The sequence below is a fragment of the Prinia subflava genome, chromosome 4, assembly GCF_021018805.1.
Source record: "Prinia subflava isolate CZ2003 ecotype Zambia chromosome 4, Cam_Psub_1.2, whole genome shotgun sequence".
NCBI classification, from domain to species: Eukaryota; Metazoa; Chordata; class Aves; order Passeriformes; family Cisticolidae; genus Prinia; species Prinia subflava.
The window spans coordinates 58,885,328-58,905,296 of record NC_086250.1 but is presented as its reverse complement, the minus strand read 5'-3'; the positions used below and the strand labels follow the sequence as shown (position 1 = coordinate 58,905,296).

The 19,969-nt window shown below is 43.9% G+C and overlaps 1 protein-coding gene across 6 annotated transcripts in view; it reads right to left on the bottom strand.

The window, feature by feature from the left end:
• Nucleotides 1–2,481: 2,481 nt before the first annotated feature.
• CELSR1 (cadherin EGF LAG seven-pass G-type receptor 1) overlaps nucleotides 2,482–19,969 on the bottom strand; it is a 163,489-nt gene continuing 146,001 nt past the window's right edge. For 2 of the 6 annotated variants that reach the window (XM_063396840.1, XM_063396834.1), the window contains exons 26-35: nucleotides 14,636–14,748; nucleotides 13,227–13,306; nucleotides 11,622–11,748; nucleotides 9,599–9,724; nucleotides 9,154–9,290; nucleotides 8,572–8,675; nucleotides 7,593–7,760; nucleotides 6,506–6,748; nucleotides 5,940–6,204; nucleotides 2,482–4,641 (exon numbers count right to left, since the gene is read on the bottom strand). In XM_063396840.1, coding sequence (XP_063252910.1) covers nucleotides 4,617–4,641; nucleotides 5,940–6,204; nucleotides 6,506–6,748; nucleotides 7,593–7,760; nucleotides 8,572–8,675; nucleotides 9,154–9,290; nucleotides 9,599–9,724; nucleotides 11,622–11,748; nucleotides 13,227–13,306; nucleotides 14,636–14,748 — 1,388 coding nt within the window. In that variant the 3' untranslated portion in view covers nucleotides 2,482–4,616. Of the gene's footprint in view, nucleotides 4,642–5,935; nucleotides 6,205–6,505; nucleotides 6,749–7,592; nucleotides 7,761–8,571; nucleotides 8,676–9,153; nucleotides 9,291–9,598; nucleotides 9,725–11,621; nucleotides 11,749–13,226; nucleotides 13,307–14,635; nucleotides 14,749–19,969 lie in introns of those variants that run through there. The other 4 variants (XM_063396837.1, XM_063396836.1, XM_063396839.1 and 1 more) reach the window with 4 other exon arrangements.

The window sequence follows — 19,969 nt, the reverse complement described above, 5'->3', positions numbered from 1 at the left end:
AGGCAGAAGGGGACACACCAGCACAGTACAGAGCTCAGGGGTCTCCTGGGGGTGCTTACAAATGCTTTGAAGTATTTAGAGGACAATCATGAATTAACACAGCCCCTTTGCCACACACGCTTCAGATTAACCTAATGTTCTTTAATACACTGCCTGGCACGGTGGGTAAAGGAGCAGCAGCAGATGGAACATGACTTCAGTGAATAGTTTGATACTGCCCCACACTCTATTCTCATACACAAAACACTGTCAGTGCAGCTGATGTGAATCAGTATGAGGTAGGTGCAAAACTTGCTTGGTGAGAAGTGTTACAAAAGCCTTCTTGGGCTTAGTTTTATTTGGTATTTTCATTCATTTGAATGATGGAGTAAAAGGTAGCTTGTAAAGGTTGCAGATGCTGCCTCCAGGCATCCTCATGGACAGGACTAAAATGCAAAATGAGTATGAGAAACTGGAGGATGGATCCAAAAATCAATGGACTGAAATGGAAAATGAGTCCAGTACAAATTGCTTCTTTTGGGGAGGAGAAGTGAGTTGCACATGTGTGAACAGGAGCATAAAGGCAGGGCACAACCTCTGCAGAAGAGGCTGTGGGGCCCAAATGCACCCCAGACTGCTCCTGGCACTGCAGGTGCTGTGGGTGTGGACAGCGGTGATGCCTCACCAGGGCTGCTGGGATCTCCTTCCTGGATCCCCAGGCCTTGGCAGGAGCATCCCCTGCAGCTGAGCAGGCTGTGTGCCTAAGCCTGGCCTGAGGATTCAGACAAATGAACTCATCATCCTCAGAAAGGCTACTGCAGGCTACTGACAATGCTACTGGAATTATTGTTTAGGACTTTTACACACATCCCTGAGTCTCTTTGAATATATTTGAGTATGTTCAGTTGTTGAAGGGGCTGGGCTACATGACTGCTGATGTTACTGCAGCCTTACTATGCCATGATCCTGCCAGTGGTGCATCTCCTAGGGATTTTTTTTTCTTCAATTTGCTTAAGACAAATATCATTGTAAAGATTAGGACAGGAGAAGTGAACGAAATGGAGTTTTAAAAAATTATTTCCTTTTTTGGAGGGTGTTGGCAGGCCTACTGCTTGCATTTTGTGGACTGCTCTGGTCTCTTCTCTCCCTGCCACTGCCAAAAAGGCTATAGTTGACCTGGTAATGGGTTGAAGAAGGGCAAGAAAGAAGGCTAAATGGAACAGTTACAGAGATCCAAGCTGCCCAGCTGGAAAGAGATTACTCAAGTTCTCTAGGACAGAGCCTGTCTCTCTCTTTGACCTGGAGAAGGTGACTGAGAGATGATTCTCACTGCCTCTCCTACTGCAAGGAACAGAGGTGTCCATTGTAGGGGACAGGAATGAAACTGAAGGAAATTTTTCTTGCTGCTTGTGACTGAATCAGGCAGCCCATTGTGTACTAGAAGTTTAAATGGATACAAAACAACATGAGAGATGTATGAGGGAAATAAATACCTATGCTGCTGGAGACAAGCACAACCCCTCCCTCTGGGGAGCCCTGAGCTGCAGAGGGCTGGGGGCTGTGGACCCTGCTGGGGCCACCTTGCCATGTAACGTGTGGCTGATAATCCTCTTTTCCTAAACATATGCTGTAGGTCTCTGCTGGAGACAGGATCACAGGCTGGTCTCTCCCCTAACTAACCTGCTTATGTGAAAGCCTGAGGCTTATTTCTGCTTCTCCACAGAATGGTGAACGAATACTTGAGAAAAGACCTCAGTGTTCCACCAAATAATGCACTTGTACAATAAAATTAAAACCAGTTTCCCCTTGGGATAATTATTTGAGTTTGTTTAGTGGGAAGTTTTGGCAGAGCTGTTTCCAAACTGAAGATCCTGAAGATTGGATTTTGCTTCTAAATCAGTAGCCAGGCTCTCTCCACCTGGCTTCACACTGGCCAGCTGACACTGAGAAATAGTTTTATTTCCAGAAAGCTGACAAGACATGTGCAGGTCACTGCTGTGCCTTGGGAGATGCACAAAGGAGGACTTGCACAACAGCCTGGAAAAGACTGAGTGAGCAGGGCCATGGCTTGGCCTCAGCTGGCTTGGGAGAGCCAAGGACAGAGCCCTGACCATTGAAGAAGGCCCTTGTCACTCACTGCAGGCTGTCATGGGCTGGGCTGGCTGCCACCCCCTCGAGCTGCTGTCACATGTCCTTTTCTAAATCTGATATTTTCCTGGAGATCTGCTTTGCTCTGGGTTAGCAGGGGGCATTTCTCTTCCATGGACCAGGTCCCAGGTCTGAGGAATTCTGCAGGTTTGGACTGGAATGCAATGCACCCTGTGCCAGCACAGGGCCCTGGGCTGCAGGGGGGGTGCACTGGCTGCTTGGTGCTTTACAGCCTCTGCTGCCTCAGTGAGAGATGGGTACTGTATGTTCCTGCTCCTGCTGATCCCCAGGGAATGCCACTTGGACCCTCATCACCTGTGCTGCACTTAAAAATAAACCACCAGAGGAAGAATACAAGTTCAAAAAATTTCTTAATTTATTGTAAATTCTCCTTTCATCTGTGCTGCAATTCCAGTGTTCTGCACATTAATAAATATACATTTGTTAAAAAAAACACCAACAAACTTCCAGTGTCTAATCTGCCATAAAGCTTTTAAAAAGTCATAAAAATAGGTTTTAATTTTTTTGTCATTAATACAACTGACCCTCATTTACTGTAACAATTCTGATGAAAATAAAAACTACCTACATCTCACTGGGACAAAATATACATACACAGATGTAAGAACAACTAGCATGGGTTATACACAATGCCTGAGCACACAGCCAAGTGCCAGACCCTTAAAACATTCAAAGTTTTTTTTCTGTCAGAAAATGTCACACAGTATGTTGCATAATTTTTAAAGGAACAGAATCTTTCTTCCCTCTCCCCTTCCAAAGGCTGCCTTGATACTTTGAAAATGCATAGGAATATAACAAAACTGAGATTACAGTATACAGCCTCTCACCTTTTCCTCAACTCCTGTGTTTTATTTAGCCCGATTTTCTGTTTCTTCCCTTTCACACACATTTGCACAAACAATAGGCAGTATTTTCCCAAAAGGGCTGCTGTGGTGGGCAAGGAGCTCCTGAGAGCCTTTGTTGGCAGAGTGCAGGCACAGGCACCCATTGTCATCCTTGGAGTATTCCCACCATGGGAGCCACCGGCTGAGCTCTGCCTTACACTGTTAGATGCAAACTTCCACATCTTATTTTTCCTCTTTTTGTAAACATTGCAGGAAGTGAAGACAGCACACAGGTCATGTTTAACTTTCCTATACTTGTGACACCAGCACATTTTGAGGGAAACATGAAAACTTAAGCTTTCCATGAGCTTTTTGAAATATCAAGGAGGTCAGGGCTTTGTCAAAGAGCTGGGCATTTGAATCTGGACATCTTTTAAATCTTGTATTTCTGCTTTGATTAGCAATGTGCTGAATCCAGTGAGCAAAAAAGAGAAAAAAGTACTGCACCTGAGGCAGAACTTGAGCCACAGAAGGAGGGCCCTCTCTTCAGGACATGCAGAGGGCTGGTTTGTTGCAGACCAAGGTCAAAACCTACCACACAGTTACACCAATTATTTTCTTGCTCTTGGTAAGGGAAATACTGATTTGACTTCTTCCAGACAAGGTCTGTGTTGAAACCTTACACAAAGATATGTGTAGTCCTGAAGTTCAGTTCCTGAACACTTCAATGCACTTGTGAGAAGAGATCAAAATACCAAAAAATGAAAAAACTAAAGTTTTGTGGATTTTAGAAGACGTCATGAGAAATATGTGTTGTGCCCTTAAAGTGTTCCAAAATCTGTTAACAAAATTTATAAATTATAGTCATGGATTTTGATGCAATCTTTACTGTATTACTTTGAAAACTGCATTGTGTCTGAAGGTGGCCTCCATGCAAACCTCAGTTACTTATCAAACGCCAAATTCAAGTAAAATTGTGCAATGTTCATATAAAAAATATCAAAACATCTTTTTAATTGATTTCCTATTATCAAATTAAGAAGATCAGTATAAATGTAAAATATACAAAGGAACTTTTTCTTTAGCAACAGCATACAAAATATATAAAAGTATCTACACTTTTTATATATATATATAAAGGATTTTTTTCTTAAGACGATGTGTCCATAGTGGTGTGGACAGAGATGCTGGCATAGAAACCAAAGGACACTTGTTGTGATATTCCTCCCTAGAGCTCAGCAACCTCAAGGGCTCACGCTGTAGCCATCAAAACTCCACGAGAGGCACCTCCCAGTGCTTGTCTTCAGGCTTATTGTAGGTCCACTAGGAAACAATGTGTTTTTCCTTGGTTCTCCCCATAACAAGCAGCCCTGCACCGTGCACAGGTATCTGTCCATCCCAGTGCATCCCTGTGGCCATTTCCATGTTTTCAGCATGGGTTCCTGTGGGAGGGGCGTAGCACACAGAGCCCTGTGTCTGCACTGGGAGCAGCCAGGAGTCTGCCAGAGGGTGAGACACGTGGGACTGGGTGCCCACCTCACCCTCCTCACCGCGAGGCCACTCCGGGGAGGTCCGAGGCGGGCGGGCGGTGACCCCGCGCGAGGAGCCGGAACCGTGCAGAGGTGATCACAACTTCCTGATGGGTCAGATTGAAGTTTCATTGCTGCCTCTGTTAGTGAGAAGAAGTGATCAGGCACGTTTAGGGTTAAACAGGCACAGGCAAACCACTCCACCCAAACCCATCTAATCATTTTAAGTAAGGGCTCACACTCTGTGAAGTTACCATGCCTTGCCAATCCAGTGCTTGCAAGGGGGATGCTGTCCTGGAGGGGAAGACCAGCTGGGAGAAACAGTTTCAGGCAGTAACACAACAGAAATGCTTCAGAGGAAGTTCTGCAGAGGGCTTGTATTTGTCTAATACTTTGCTCAGGATGCAAGGTTCACACACAGATCTTACAGGCTGTTAGAAGCCTGGTGTATCAGACAGATTCATGCAATCTGCTGCCAACAGCAGAGCTTCCATTATGCCAAAGCTCTGGAGATAACACAGTTGCTTAGTGCAAGCTGGTGAGTTATTCTCCAGTAATGACTGTGTTACCTGGCAGCAGCTTATTCAGTTATGGCTTATTCAAAACCTCCATGTATCCTGGCTAACCAGGATCTATTTCATCAGCCAACTCCCAGCAATCCAAAGATGTGCTTTTATAGTGAGGTGGGAATGGTCTGTGAACCCAGACAAGAGGGGTATTTAAAGCCCAGTGGGACAGTGCCAGAATTAAAGCTGGGTGAGAAATTTTCTCTTGGTTTGGTGAAAGAATAAGACTGTTATTCATGTTAATAAAAATGAGACTATATGCATAAAATGCCTGGAGGGACTTTATGTATGGCTGTTGTCTTAATTTGAAATGCAAGAATTATGACGAGTAATGCGGTTTCTGAAAATTGCCTTTGGCCGAGAGCTTGCTCAGCCTTTTTTTTTTAATTTGATTTAGTTTACAATGGTAAATTCACTCACTGATTGTCATGCAGCAGGTGGGAATCACATGCCTGGTAATTTAGGATCAGTAGCTTGGTTTTCCCTCCAGCCTTGGGGTCTCTTGCCTCTGCCCTGATGGACACTCACTCCGTGCCCCCCCAGCCTTGTGCCTTTCCCCACCCAAGTCCCAGCAGGGTGACAGGGCAGAGGAGGCTGCTCCTGTCCTGGTGTGGCAGTGCCACATCAGCCTGTTCAGAGCATGCCAGGGTGACCCAGCAGCAGGTGTCTGCCATGGCACCTTGCCAGTGATACCTGTTTGGGCCAAACACCATGGCCCAGGGACACGGTATGGGCAAACCCTCAAGACAGTCACTGGTGAAGGACTCTGGCCACTGACCAGAGGAAAGTTTTGGTCGTGTGTGGGTCTGGGGTTGGAAGGTGAGGGGTGAGACCACAGGAGGTCAGGCAGGGCATCTCGATGTGGCACTTACTCTGAGTCGGAGGTGTCGGCATGTCCTGTCCCCACGTGGAGGCTCATGGCCATGCCATTGAGCTGGTCTCGGGACTGCTCCCTCCGAACATTTTTCACTGTTACCCCTGAGTCCGAAGGAGAGCGGAGCCCCTCATTTGTCCCTAGGGAAGTAGTCCTGGATGAGACTGTGCTCTGGTTGTAATCTGACAGCTTTTCCCGCAAACGATTCCTCAGATTCTTATCCACCAGCGGGGGAGGGTAGGTTACTTTATTTTTTAAGATGCCTGTGAAGGAAAAGAGGGAATAATAAATTTTTTTAAGTGTATCAGTAATTTCATTTATCAAGCTAACCACATGCAAAATACTACATTCTCTATTTCTTACTAAGACTTCTAGTTTGGCACTTCATTTCCTAACTGAAAGATTAGACTTCAGCAGCTACCTACTAGCTTGGTGTATCTGGCTACACAGGTTGGAGCCATTTGCAAAGTATTTTTCCCTGACAGAGCTACCTTTTCAACTAATTAATGCTCGTTAACCCCCCAGTCTCCCAATCCAACTGTGAGGCTGGGTTGGCTGTGCTACCTTTCCTCTGTTCCGGCTGCTGGTTATTCTGGTGGGCCAGAGGTCTGTTCTCCTTCTGCTGCCCCTCGTTCTCCTTGTCCTGTGGTGCTTCATTGCTGTGGTTCACCTGGTTTTCCCTGTGAAGCTCTACGTTGACCTTGGTCTCTACTTTGAGCTTTTGTCTCCTACCGGGGTCCTCGCCATCGCTGGCTGTTACGCACTCTGTGGGCCAATAGGGTTTCACATGATTGGGGAGGGTATCAACTGCAATGCAAAAAAACACTAGCTCAAAAAACACTTTTGGTATGTTCTCTCAGCCACTGCCTGGCCTCTGTGGCAGGAGAGGAGTTGTGTATCAAACCAGAGCAATCCTTCAGTCGGTCCTTGCTGCACTGCACTGCCCTCAGGGTGCATTAAATCCCCAAAAATTCACCTGCTGGATGGCAGGGTGTCCAAACCCTTCCCAGACTGAGGCTGCCAGCTCATTATGGAGAAGTGTGAGGCAAACCCGTCCTCTCAGCTGTCCAGGGTCAGAGATCCCTCCTTGGGGACGTTGGTTTCTGAAGGCTGAGGGCATCCCTCAGCCTTCAGAAATGATGTTTGTGTTCAAAGTTGCCTTTCATTAGGACAGGATCAACTATGTTTAGAAATGCCTGCACCCTGCCAGACAGAAATTACATTAATGGTCAATGATTGCCAACTCTTTGGGTCCAGGACCTCCCCAACACCAATGCCTTATTGCACGAGGAGAGGCAGGCATTTCCTACCCCTGCCCTCAAAACAAGTGGCTTCTTTCTCCTCTTTTTCATACCAGATTTTTCTGGCTTGGTAATCCCTTGTCCAAATGCTTTGGGGGCCTGCCTACAAAGCTCCCTCTGCCTTTAAGCATTCAGCATTCTGTAATTCTGTGTGATTCAGTACCCAGTCAACTCTGCAAACCAGCCTTTGGAAGAACAAAGGTCTAGAAGCTGGAAACAACAAGGATCTCTCCAGAAGCAAGGCACAGAGGCAGAGATGCTGCCTTGGTCACATGGTAGTGTGGCAAATTTATCCCATCTAATCTGAAGCTATTTTACAGCACCCCTGCCCTCCCCTGCACTGGGGGTACCTTTGGGTGTGCTGTGGAGTGGGCCATGTTCATTGTTTTTGGAAGCAGATGTGTTCCACTTCTTCTCTGTCTCGAGGCCGTCTTCCTCGCTGTCCGATGAATGGGAGGAGGCATAAGAACTGCTGTGCTCATCAAGGGACAGCTCGCTGTCAGAGTCTGAATCGTGCTCTGCAAATGGGCATGGGGACACACAGTGGTCAAAGCTGAACAGGAGCTGAACAAATCTACCTGACAAATGCACAAGGAGAAAGGAGGGAAAGGCAGGCATCTGGTTCAGGCCACGGCAGGAATGAGCCCTTACATCTGTAAGTGTATTAGGATAAATTCAGAAGGACCTCAGCACAACCACTGGGAAGCACAACCACTCACTTCAGCTAGTGGGCAGGATCTTTTACACGTACAGGACGTGCAGAACAGAGAGGGAACATATTTTTCCCTATTTTACATGCAGCACAGTAACTCCAGTGGATCTCAATGAACACAACACATAGGCAAAACAAGGTATCTAGAAATACCAAGAACCTGAAATGCACTTAACTTGAAACCTGCTACGAGGAAACAAAATGGAATGTCAAGACCAAAATGAAACTAAATCAGACAAGAGGCACTTCTCATTTTTTGTACAAACCACAGAGCAGTAAAGGAGAATATTGCCTCAAGGTCTCAAACATTAAAATTTCTCCAACTAAAAATCAAGAGCAACAGTATATAATTTGTGAGAAAGAAAGGGGACTCCATAAACTGTCAACAGCTGTGACAGCATCAGATAAAAATTAAACCACCACAAGCAGCAGATATATGATATTCCATTCCAGGATTTCCTTATAAGGCAGCCATTGCATAGCTTGTTATGTCAATAGCATAATGAGAATGAGAACATGCAATTATTCTAATTATTCTTCCTGTTACAGAAGACTTCAAAGAAAGTGATGAGAAGAAGGTGTACAAATGGATCAAAGCATTTAGAAATTATTCTTACCATTGGATTTGGATGGATTCCTATGAAAAATGGAGGAATCTGCTTCAGTCTGACCAGCCCTTGCTTGACTTGAGGATCCACTGAGTTTATGAGCAGCCTCATCCCTTTGAGACGAAAAACAGAGGACAATCTTCTTGGTCATTTTATTGTTTTTAACAACAAGGCAGACATGTAGACAGCTGCAGTGGATGCCAGTCAGCCTGTGCTTGACTGCACAGTCCCTTTATGGTGAGACAGAGGTTATCCTGATGTAGCCATCTGCCTTCTGCCACACGAATCACACTTTGGAAAAGCCTAAAGCTAATGAGATAAACTGTGCTCCTTGAGACACATCTGAATAGTAACAGGCAAGCAGCATGGCCCATATAGGTAACATCACTCTTAAGTTAACCACTGTGCTGTTGGAACCCTGCCCTGCAGACACATGCAACAGAAAATCCACCAAAGAGAACAACAGCCACATGAAACACAACTGTTAAGACATAAACCAAGCAGCATTTGAACCAGAGCTCTGGTTTCCACAAGAGCAATAAAAAAGAGAAAGGCAAGCAGCTGAAAGCCATGCACCTGCCACCGGATTACCTGAGAATATAAGCAAGGTAGCTATTGTGGCTCTTGGCTGACCTGACGGTGCTTTCTAGGGAGACAGTGGATTCCCCCATAGTTGTGCGGTACATGTTTGGCTCTTCTGTGTATGTGTTGTTACAGTTCAGAGATCGCTGAAGGGGAAAAAAACCACATAAAGCAATAGTGAATGATCCTTCCAGAAGCTCATGTTACCCACAAATGTATTACATTTCAAAGAACCAAATGGGTTTTGATGCCAGGGAAAATAATTATTTTCTCTCAAATGTTTAAATTAAAATAATAATCAAAACTTTTGAGAGAAGCGACCAGTAATCTTCACACAAGTCACTGAAAGCAATCATTCAGTTCACTTAATTACAGACAAGCCACCTATAAGTTTATTTTAAGTAACTTCTATCAGCAGGAGGATGTTTTTTCTCCCAATGCTTTTTTTTCTTACAGTTAACAATGTAGCTCTTGTTGCAGTGGAATCATCTGGAAGAGGTTTCTTTCCAGTTAAAGTGTTCTTCAAGTGCTTTCTCACTTCTTTGTTAAATACGCAGTGGAAGAAGAAAATGAACAGCCCCTGGATAATTTAGAGAGAGGAAAATGTAAATGCTTCACTATTACCACATTGCAAATATGGATATTAGAGAATACCCATTTTGAAACAACCCCTGAATTCTAGTAGTCCATGACAACGTATTTCAAAAGCAGTAACTATTTTCTTTCTTGACTGAAATGGCTAGATCTCCTAGCACTTCTTCATAATTTGATTCAAATTTCAAATGTGATTAAAGGCCTGGGAAAACATACAAAAATATGTGTTTCTCCAGAATTTACAGAGCACAGCTTGACTTGGGAAGAAATCCAAAGGGAACCTCAATGTCCCACTAGAAAACATTGCAGAGATTTTAGAATTTGGGATTTTGGAGCTTTTACACAGATGATGAGAAAAAAATCAATAGCAGCACATGAAAAGTACCACAGCGAAAGCCTCTGGAAATACACAGCTTCTGTGAAAGGAACCCTTAATACTGACTCTAAGAGAATTTTATAATGCCTTGTGAGACATGAAGAGGTACTGGGAGCAGAGGTCCCAAATTTTGTTGCCGAAGTTCCTTGGTTAAGCAACAGCTCTGGTGTGAAAATCATTGAAGTCCCAGGGCTGGGCAGTTGGCTGCCAGGAACACACAGTAACAGCTTCTGCTGGGGGCAGGGCACACACACGTGTGTGCCTTCAGATGTACTTGCTCTGAGGGAATTAATGCAGCTGCCAAATTGTTATCAGCTTTGGCTGGACACACAGTATAGAAAAGCCAATACTCATGAAGGTGCAGCTGTACCAACATCATAAGAAGCCTGAATTTCATGATTTCAGCCAAAGCAATTGACTTAGAGTAACTTTAAACTTCAAGCTCACTTTCTTAGCATTCAGTCTTAACATTCAATCAAATGTGATCTTAGCTAGCACTAGCACTTAGGGATTATTCATTAATAAAATTCACATAAATGTCTCTTTAAAAATACAAGTTCAAAGAAGGTAGTGATGTGAAATGCCACATACCACTGTGCCTCCCTGAGCAAGTTTGGAGAATTCCGGCTGCTGACCTTCATCCCTCTCATCAGGTTTATGTTTAATTTAACCTTATTTTAGATTTGTGGAAGCCTGTTTTACAGCCTGAGTAGGTGCACTTATTTCAGAGCACACTAGTTGTCAGGGCAAAATAACCTTGCTCCAGGCTGACCTGTCTGCTGTGCTTCCAGGGCACTGACAGCTATCTCCAAAAGAGACCCATCAGACTTTGTTTTCTCTGTGGCTGCAGGTTGTGACTGTTGTGCTGCAGCTGAGTGTCCTGCAGAAGCTGTTTTAGTGCTGCAGGCACCTGCTAGGGCAGTTACTGTCATCCTTGGTCACGTGCAAATTGTGACCACATGAAGCTCTGTGACTACTTCCATGCCAGGTCTCCTACAAATAACCATTTTCTGCATCTTTAATCAATGACTGTGTAAACTGGGACAGACAACTCAGGAAAATCCTAATACAACTCACGTTATATTTGAAAATCCTTATTTATCTCATTTCATTTAACCGCAATTTAATTTGTGAAAGCCTTGAACTTGGAGCCATTGGCTGGGTGAAATACAGCAGTCTCTCGTTTGTGATAGTAACAGAATGACTTAATGAGCACACAGAACACAGTAACAAAGACTTTGTCTCTAGGAAGACAGAGGTATCACTGCCTACTGTCACAGGTTACTGTGGTACTGCACTTACCTTTAGAATGACTAAAAGTGAGAGACATAATTATTCAGAATTATAGTTTTGGTGAACAGTTCCCTCTCCTTAAGAAGAAAAAGCAAAAATTGCCCTTGAGATCTCTGTTTTTCTTAAGTTAGCTCATGTTGAGCAGATTTTTGGAGGTCTGGGTGTGGCAGTGTCCTCACCAAGTCTACCACAGACAAGATGCTGCCCAGCTTACCTGCAGGCAGCTGAAGATGGCAAAGAGATAGTGGAATGTCATGACGTCGCTGTTGACTGCCATGAGCCCCAGCAGCCACGTGGCGCTGATGAGCAGCAGGAGCAGGAACGCTGTCCGCAACACAGAGCTGCAAAGCAAACACACAGGGACACTTGCAGTGGGATGGGATACAAGAGAGCAGCCCAGCTTCTCCCTGTGGATGGTGTTATGTGCCCAACGACTTGGCAACTGGGAAAGTTGGAATTTTCCCTTTGGGTAAATTAGGGTAGCATTCACCAGTTCCCAGTTTCCAACTCTCTCACAGCAATACTCCACAGCTTTGCATGCTCATGTTAAAAATGTGATTTCTTTCCAAGTTAATTTCCAATACTTTCTTCAAACAAATCTGACTGTTTCACAAGCCTATGCTGTTCAGCTTTGATGACTCTGAGCAACACATCTGGGCAGTAAATGGCCATGTCCATTTCATTTCAGTTTGTCAACTTCCCTCTCACATTCCTTCCCAACCTTACTACCCAAGGTTTTGGACTGAGGGCACTCAGGGAATATTTGTTTGCTTAAAAATACAATTTCCACATACACTTTTAAAAGACAAACTATTCTAGTGGCAAAAGTTTTACATTATGAGTAAAAATTGCTGTCATTAGGTAGCAATTATACTCCTTGGTTTAGGGAGACTGAGACCTCATCCTCAACATCCACACACTTCTGGGGTCAGGGTTCAGAAAGCACAAAGCTGACAGCTGCATGGAAACTGGGGCTGGAAAGGGCATGCCAAGGGGAGCATGGCACTGCACCAACAGTGCTCCTGCCACACTTTCATTAACTGGGCCACCCACGTTGCTGGGGAGCTCACCCTCAGATTCTCATTTTCATTAAGCTTAGTGTTAGGGTTAGGGTTCAGAGAAAAGCCATGCCAATGTGTACACAGCACCCACAGCCAGAGCTGAAAAAACTGATGAAAAGCAGCCATTTGAAATGTCATACAGCTACCTCGCTGGAAATAAAACCCCAAGGGGCTGTACTGCCACTAGCTAATCACCTTTGAGTTCACAGGTAAATTCTGAGCTTTGGGCAAAAGAGATGTTAATGAGAACAGGCTGTCAACAGCTCAGGAAGGTGGCAGGTTGCAACTTGTGATGCTGCTCATCCCACTGAGCATGGGAAGCAGGGAGGCTGCCCTCAGCATGGGGATGTCAGCTGTAACCCAGACACTTGCAGGGGACACTTTTCCGAGCCATGGACAAACACAGAGAGAGCCAGAATTATTTCTACCTGGGCATGCCACGGGCAGAGGTAAAGTGACAGTGTAATAGAGACTATAATGAAAGATCTGGAAGGACTGCAATGATACCTGGAGGACAGATCTTTCCCTTCTCCCTTCTCCTGCCTACATCCGGTAGTGCAAAGCACCATGGTAGAAGTTTTACCGGATCTTCAAGGGAATCCCAGGAGTGGGCAGAGTGAAGCAGCTCCAATTGCCTCTACCAACACTCTCCTCCAAAAAAAGGATTTTTATTTCCTGCTCAAAAACTTGATTTTAAGCAATTCTGTCTTTTATTATTTCTAGTCAGAACTTCTACAGGTTTTTGAACTCAAACTTACGTGACTCCTGTTTTTTCAAATGAACGTTGCCTTCTTCTGCATGACGCTTTCATTGCTAATATAAAGATGACAGTGTTTATCTGAAAGGGAAATTGAAATAACAGCATGGATTCTCTCTGTACATTTGTTACAGCTCTATTTTCAATAACAAGGCACATTTTATCCTAAAATGGTTTAGGATAAACCATTATTCTTGGTGGCAACGAGAATATTTTTGTTCAATTTACAGGTCTCTAAATTCCAAGATTCACCCTGTTTCAAGGCAACATAGTCAAGGACATCCTGGCACTTGATCTGGATGAAACTCAGTAAGACAACCCTATGCAAAGATGCTTGAGAAGAATGGCTGTCCTTGTCCAAACCAGTGTCCATCTCAGACCAGTACCTTGTTTCAGTTGGGTCAAACCAGAATTTAGGAATATTTTCTAGCAGAGCATACAGTGATAATTACTCTGAACAAACCTCCAGTCTCCACTGATGTCCATGTCAGCTGGAATGTACTAAGCTGGTGCTGCATTTGTACTGAATCACTCATAGTGAATATTAATGCTGAGAATTTGTCTCATCACTGACTTTCTGAAACAGTGTAGAGTTTTACCCCTGCCATTGTCTTGTTTCTAGGAATTTCTGACTTTAAATGGTGTGGAGAAATGATGCAGCTTGTCCTGTTTCTGCTAGATCTCCCACCTCCTGCTACTGCTCGTGTTGGAAAAGACTTTGAATGGTTGGGTCCACAGCCATTTTCTCCAGACTAACACACTAAACCAGGCTCTTCCTTCCCCCCTTCTCTGCAGCTTCCACTTCTCTAGGCTTAAGACTCCTAGTCCACTTGTTGATCCTCCAGTGGGAGCTGTCTCATGTCTCTGATGACTTGTGACCATAATCTACACTGCTTCCAGGTCTACTTTTGAGGTGAGGAGACCAGAACTTGTATTTGGCATTCAAGATATGAATCAAACCATGGATATTTATCTCTTGGTGTTACTTTGAGGGAGATGCTGTAAGGGAAAAGTTAAACAGCAGCCCATTCTTTTAAATTCCTGCAAGTGGAAATATTTAATATTCCTTTAGGACTTCTGGATGAAGTGACTTATTATGGCTCATTTTTGTTGGTTTGTTTACTAATCTCACAGATCAACCCTTCAAAAAATGGAACAAAGCAAAAGAGAAATAGGTTTCTGGCCATACAGCCATTGCTCCACAAGCAGTCTTTGTACAGGCAAGCAGCCCTCTGGTTTCCAGGAGCTTAACTCATGTCTTATCTATTTAAGCAAAAGATGCAAGCTCGAGTACATTTGCTTCAAATGTAAAGAACAAGGTTGCTTTGCATGCCTGCTGTTTGACAAAGCTTAGGAGAAAAGGCAGCAGTAAAGAAGAGACAGTTCTGGATGCCAACTCTCCCTACTTACAACGACAACCATTACGATGGGCCCAGCGAAACTCCAGATCAGGGTGTCATGAACAGACAGCCAGCAGAAATCAGGATTCCCATAGCCTTGTGGATCCAGACCAACAGCAAGCCCTGTGTCACAAAACGGAGAAAAAGTAAATCAGAAGGGTGCTGCCTGTAGCCAAATGTAGTTTCAAATAAACAAAGTTATCATGGCAAAAGTTATTCAACAGAAAATTCTGTGAAGACAAAAACTGAAATCAGACTTTTGTAAATCAAAATCTTTGTCCTGGTCACTTCATATCAAACAATACTCTGTGTTTTGCCAACTAGAACAAAGTTCAGCTACATAAAAATGATGGCAAATTCAAGTCCCAAATTAATTCTGTTTCAGCACAGTTTTATAGTCATTCTCACACAGTGTGAGCCTGAGGGTGAGTGACATGTTGAGGAATTCCAATAAGCCTGCACATCAGAATGACATGAATCATAACTGAGGAGATGTCTATGCTATGAAAAAAAATGTGCATTCTTAACTTGCTGTCACTAAAATAACATCAGAGACAAAGGAACCTGGGAACTTATGGGAGTTAACTGCTTGAGCTCAGGTGGGATTCATTTTGAACTGCCATCCCAGGTACCTCACATTGCTTTTGGCACTGTCTGAAATGGCGTTAATACCTCAAGGCAATTGAGTAAAAAACACACCTTTTATTATTTTATTTTTCAAAACTTGGCCAATTCCAAGGGAGGGGGTAATCTCTGAGCCCAACATTCACCTGCTGCCTGACTTGGTGACCAACACCTTGCCCATATGGTGAGGGACTCGGATTTGCCTTTGACCTGCAAAATCATGCAACCATAGAATTGTTTAGATTGGAAAAGACCTTTCAGATACGGTGTCCCCTTAGACTTCTTTTCTCCTCAGCTTCCTGAGCTGCTCCACATCAGACTTGCTTTCCAGACCTCCTTTTGGACTCACTCCAGCACCTCAATGTCTTCTCTGTACTGAGGGCCCAAGACTGAACTGATTTGCAGTGTGGCTTCACCAGTGCTAAGTACAGGGGCATGATCACAACATCCTTTTAGTCCTCCTGAGTTGCCTGCTTTTCCCTACATTTTCCCCTTGGTTCCAGCAAAAGCTCCCTCTTCATCCAGGCTGGTTTTCCCCATTGGTTTTTCTTACACCATACAGGACGGCCTGCTCCTGTGTCTTTAGGACTTCCTGCTTGAGGAATGTTCAGCCATCCTGACTGCCTCCCAAGAGAATTTGTGAGTTAGGCCTCTAAATGGGCTAAAGTCAGCACTGTGGAAGTCCAAGGTGGAAGTTCTGCTGAATCCCACCTTACTTCCACGAGAATTGAAAACTATCATTTTGCATCACTGTGTCCAAGACAGTCTCCAGCCATAACACCATCCACCAGTCTTCTGCTCACAATGAACAGGTCCAGTGGGGTCTCTCCCTTTGCTGGCTCACTCATCAGCTGCATCAGGAATTTCTCTTCCACACACTCAGGAACCTCCTGGACTCTCTCCTGCTGAACTGTATTCCCAGCAGACACCTGTTAAGTTGAAGTTCCCCACAAGAACAAGGACTAGTGATGGTGAGACTTCTCCCAACTGCTTGTAAAATATTTCCTCTGCCTCCTCATCCTGGTTGGATGGTCTATAATAGACTCTCACCGTGGTATCTGTCATCTTGTCCTTCCTGAGGATTCTTACCCATAAACACTCAATTCTTTTATCACCAGCATCAAGCCCTAGGCAGTCAAAACAGCCCCCAACACAGGTGACCATTGCTATGGTTTCTAACACAGACACACCTGCGTCCTTGCTGTCACATGGATCTCCAACCCCTGCCTCCACTGAGGTGGCAGAGGGAAGGACTCACTAGCACACCGTCCCACAAACAGTGGCATTCTGCCCTCAGTTGCCTCTAGTGAGCTTGGTTTTATCCCTTTCCCCCTTCAAACCTAGCTTAAAGCTCTTTTAATGAGCACTGCTAATTCCTGTGAAAAGATCCTTTCCCCCCTTTGAGACAGGTGCGCCCTGTCTGCAGAGATGTTTCTTCCTCAGGACACAGAAGCTGATCCCTGGGAGGCCTGTGGCCAGTGACATGTGGCAGGTGGCTGCAGCACGTTGTCTGGGCACGGGGGCACCTCCTGTGAGGAGCGTCTGGCCTGTCTCAAGAGGCGGCCAAGGCTGATGGCAGTGCTGCTCTCTGCAAGGAGGGTCCCTGTGCATTAAGAGCCATCCTTTTTTGAGTTGAAGCCTGCATGCTTTGATGAAAGAGCACTGAGAAAGGGAAAGGTAGCTGCATTTCACTCTTGCTGCTTAGAACTGGCCCACAGCCAATATTCACATCTGGTATGGGCCTATGGTCTATGAAAACTAAACTGGCTGTTTGGCAAAGCAGTGGATATTGGATCTGTTTTCACTGAAATGTGGAATGAGATAGGACTAGTGCTTCCTGCTCCCATTGGCCCTTCCACCACCCCCTTCAGCAGTTGCCATCCAGAAAGAATTAGCCATAAATGATTAAGGGAGCATAAAGCATTTTATACAGATGTAATTCTATGGATACAGTCTGTTTCCCAGGACTGGATTTCCCCATTAATGGGACTCTGGTTCTATGAGTAATTGGCAGACAGCAACATTTTTTCACTCTCAAAATCCTACCCTAAAGTTCTCCATTAAACAAATGGGGCAAATTGCAGTCTTCAGGTACATGGTTCAAATATTACTGCAGTCAACAACACGTGAAATAACACTTTACTCAAAGGCAGAATTAAACCAATGCAATGTAATACTGAGAAATATTTTGGCACATCAATTAAATGCTGCAGCCTGGCTGCCCTTAACAGACTGAGTGTGCAGGCTGAGTGATACCTTGCTGACGTTTGCAGGAGCAGGGGCTGGTCCTACAGCCAAGAGTCCTGTGGGGACCAGCACTCATCCCCAGCACACACACACGAGTGTGCCAAGGGCTGCAGGAGCAGCATATTTTGACTCTTCTCAGCTCCTGAGGGCTCAGCAGCCATGTGTGACTCAGGCAGCTGTGGGAAAGCCTCAACTCTCTCCTGATTCATTGCTTTGCTTAGGATTTGCAAAGTGCCAGTTTCTGGGGGATATTGATTTTAGGGCTGCCTAAGAACCTGTTCTAACACAAGCGCTGCAGTCTCCATGGCAAAGCCTTACTGCACACATATGCCAAGCAGTGAGTGTGCTGCCACGGAGACAGGCAGAACTGGGGGGTCTTGCTGAGTGCCAAATCCAGCCCTTTGCTCCTGTGGCAAGGAAGTCATAAAATCCCTCTCCAAGATGGACCAAACTACACTTTAAAATGAGCAAGTTTAAAGCAAATTTAAAATGTTCCACTATCACTCCCAATGGAGGACTATTCCAGAACCACACTCTTTTGATGGCTGTAGGCCTTCTTCCAACTTCTTTTCTATACTTATTCATGGCAATTTGCATTTCTATGCTGTGAATAAATGTGGTTCTTCCCCACTGGAGTGCTCATCTGTAAGCATTTTTATCCCACTCTAAAGTTTTATCCCCCTCTAAAGGCCAAGGTTTCCTTCTTCAAGTACCTTGCTCCCATTAGAGATGTCTTAGGACCACTATGTCCCAGCTTGAAATGAGTATCAGTTTGAGCAAAGAAAGTAGAAAAAATAATACACAAAAAGCCACTGCTATTGTAGTTTCAGGTTTTTTTACCCTCTCAGGATAGCTATGATGAAAGTGAAATGGTATTTATCTTTAAAATAAAAAAGTCCTCTATATGTCTTAAGACTAAAATTTCTTCCCAGATCTAGAACTATATCACTACTACAAAAATAAACAATCCTTCTCTCATAAAGCAATTTAAATAATGTTTAGGATTCATGTAATGAAGCTGGAACCTTATTACTGTTTAGAAATCAAAATTTATAAAGAAGCTTATTTAAAATATGTACAGTAACAAGTTATCTAGAGGCAAGAAATCCTACATTGTGCTATTTATGATGAAACAATTTTCTCTTCAGATGATTTATAAGCCTGGAAGGACAAACTAAAAACTCAGTTTTCTTTATCCTTCATTCCACAAAATCCCCAGACTTTCTCAGTAATAGGGATCTGACTTTTCATTTAAACAGAACTGCAATTCAGTAGATTCAGAGATTAAATTGCAGGACACAGCCTGGAAAGTTTTAGAAGTGCAAAATAGTTCCATATCACAGAGAGAATATTGGAGCAGAAAAAATGTAAAAATGGTATGCTTGTGATATTTAAATTGCATAATACTGCTGTTGAGAAGGCCTGAATTAATTTAGATTTCAAGACAGAAAGTAAACCTGAAGCAGAAACTCCTTCCAAAAATTCTTCTAAAGATAATGAGTTCTGAAATGTAATTAGTTTTTATTTAATGATACTTCTTTTCTGCTAGAAATGGTGCTGTCAAATATCTGATTGCACTTCAGTGTTCCTGAAAATACTGTAGTAGTCCTGCATGTACTGATAGAAGTCACATAGGTCTGAAATGCTTCAGAAGTTCAAGGACAATTTCTATTTAAAATGTCTGGGGTACATTTAAATTGGTAGAGCCTTCTGGGCTGTGCTTTCTACTATAAACTGATAGAAGTAGAAATTATTTAGGCACAAAATTATATGGAAAAACTTACCAGCGCCCTGAAGAGAGAGTTAACCTGTACCAGCCTACACTGTGATTTCATATTACACTTTATTAAAACACACAGAAAAAAAGAACAAGTACCTATTTTTAAATCTAACTTGTTCCATAATATTTTTTCAAGTGTACATGAGTGATAGCTATTTGTTTGATCTCAGAGACATCTAAACCTCTGCCATTGGTGACAGTATGATATTATCTGTAAAAATAAAACTAATTGGAAAAAAGTTAACTGCCTGCCTATGATCTGATTTCCCATATGGCAACAGATACATGCTGAAACAGTTGAACCAAAAAACCCCACTCCAACTGTTCCATGAAGCACAGTTCCTGAGGAGCTGTCTGCCTGAATTAACACAGCGCCGTGTGCTTAGGGTAACACTGGAAATGTCTGTGACAAAAATAGGCACGGCGAGGGCGGAGATGGATGTGCTCCTCTAGATCACTCTGGATCGGCTTGAGAGATTACTGCCTCCAGGTTTTCATTGCTTTTCCTCAACTGGAAGTTGCAGCCTTTGTATTTCAAATCAAGTAAAAGGCAGCTTGAGTATTCCCAGCTTGGTTTTATGCCAAGTAAAAGAGCCATTGAAATTCCCTTCAGGAAGTATTTACTGTAGGCAGTGGGAATGTCCAGTGAAGGGCAGTAATGTCCTGTGGGCAGGCAGCATTGCTTCTGAAGCC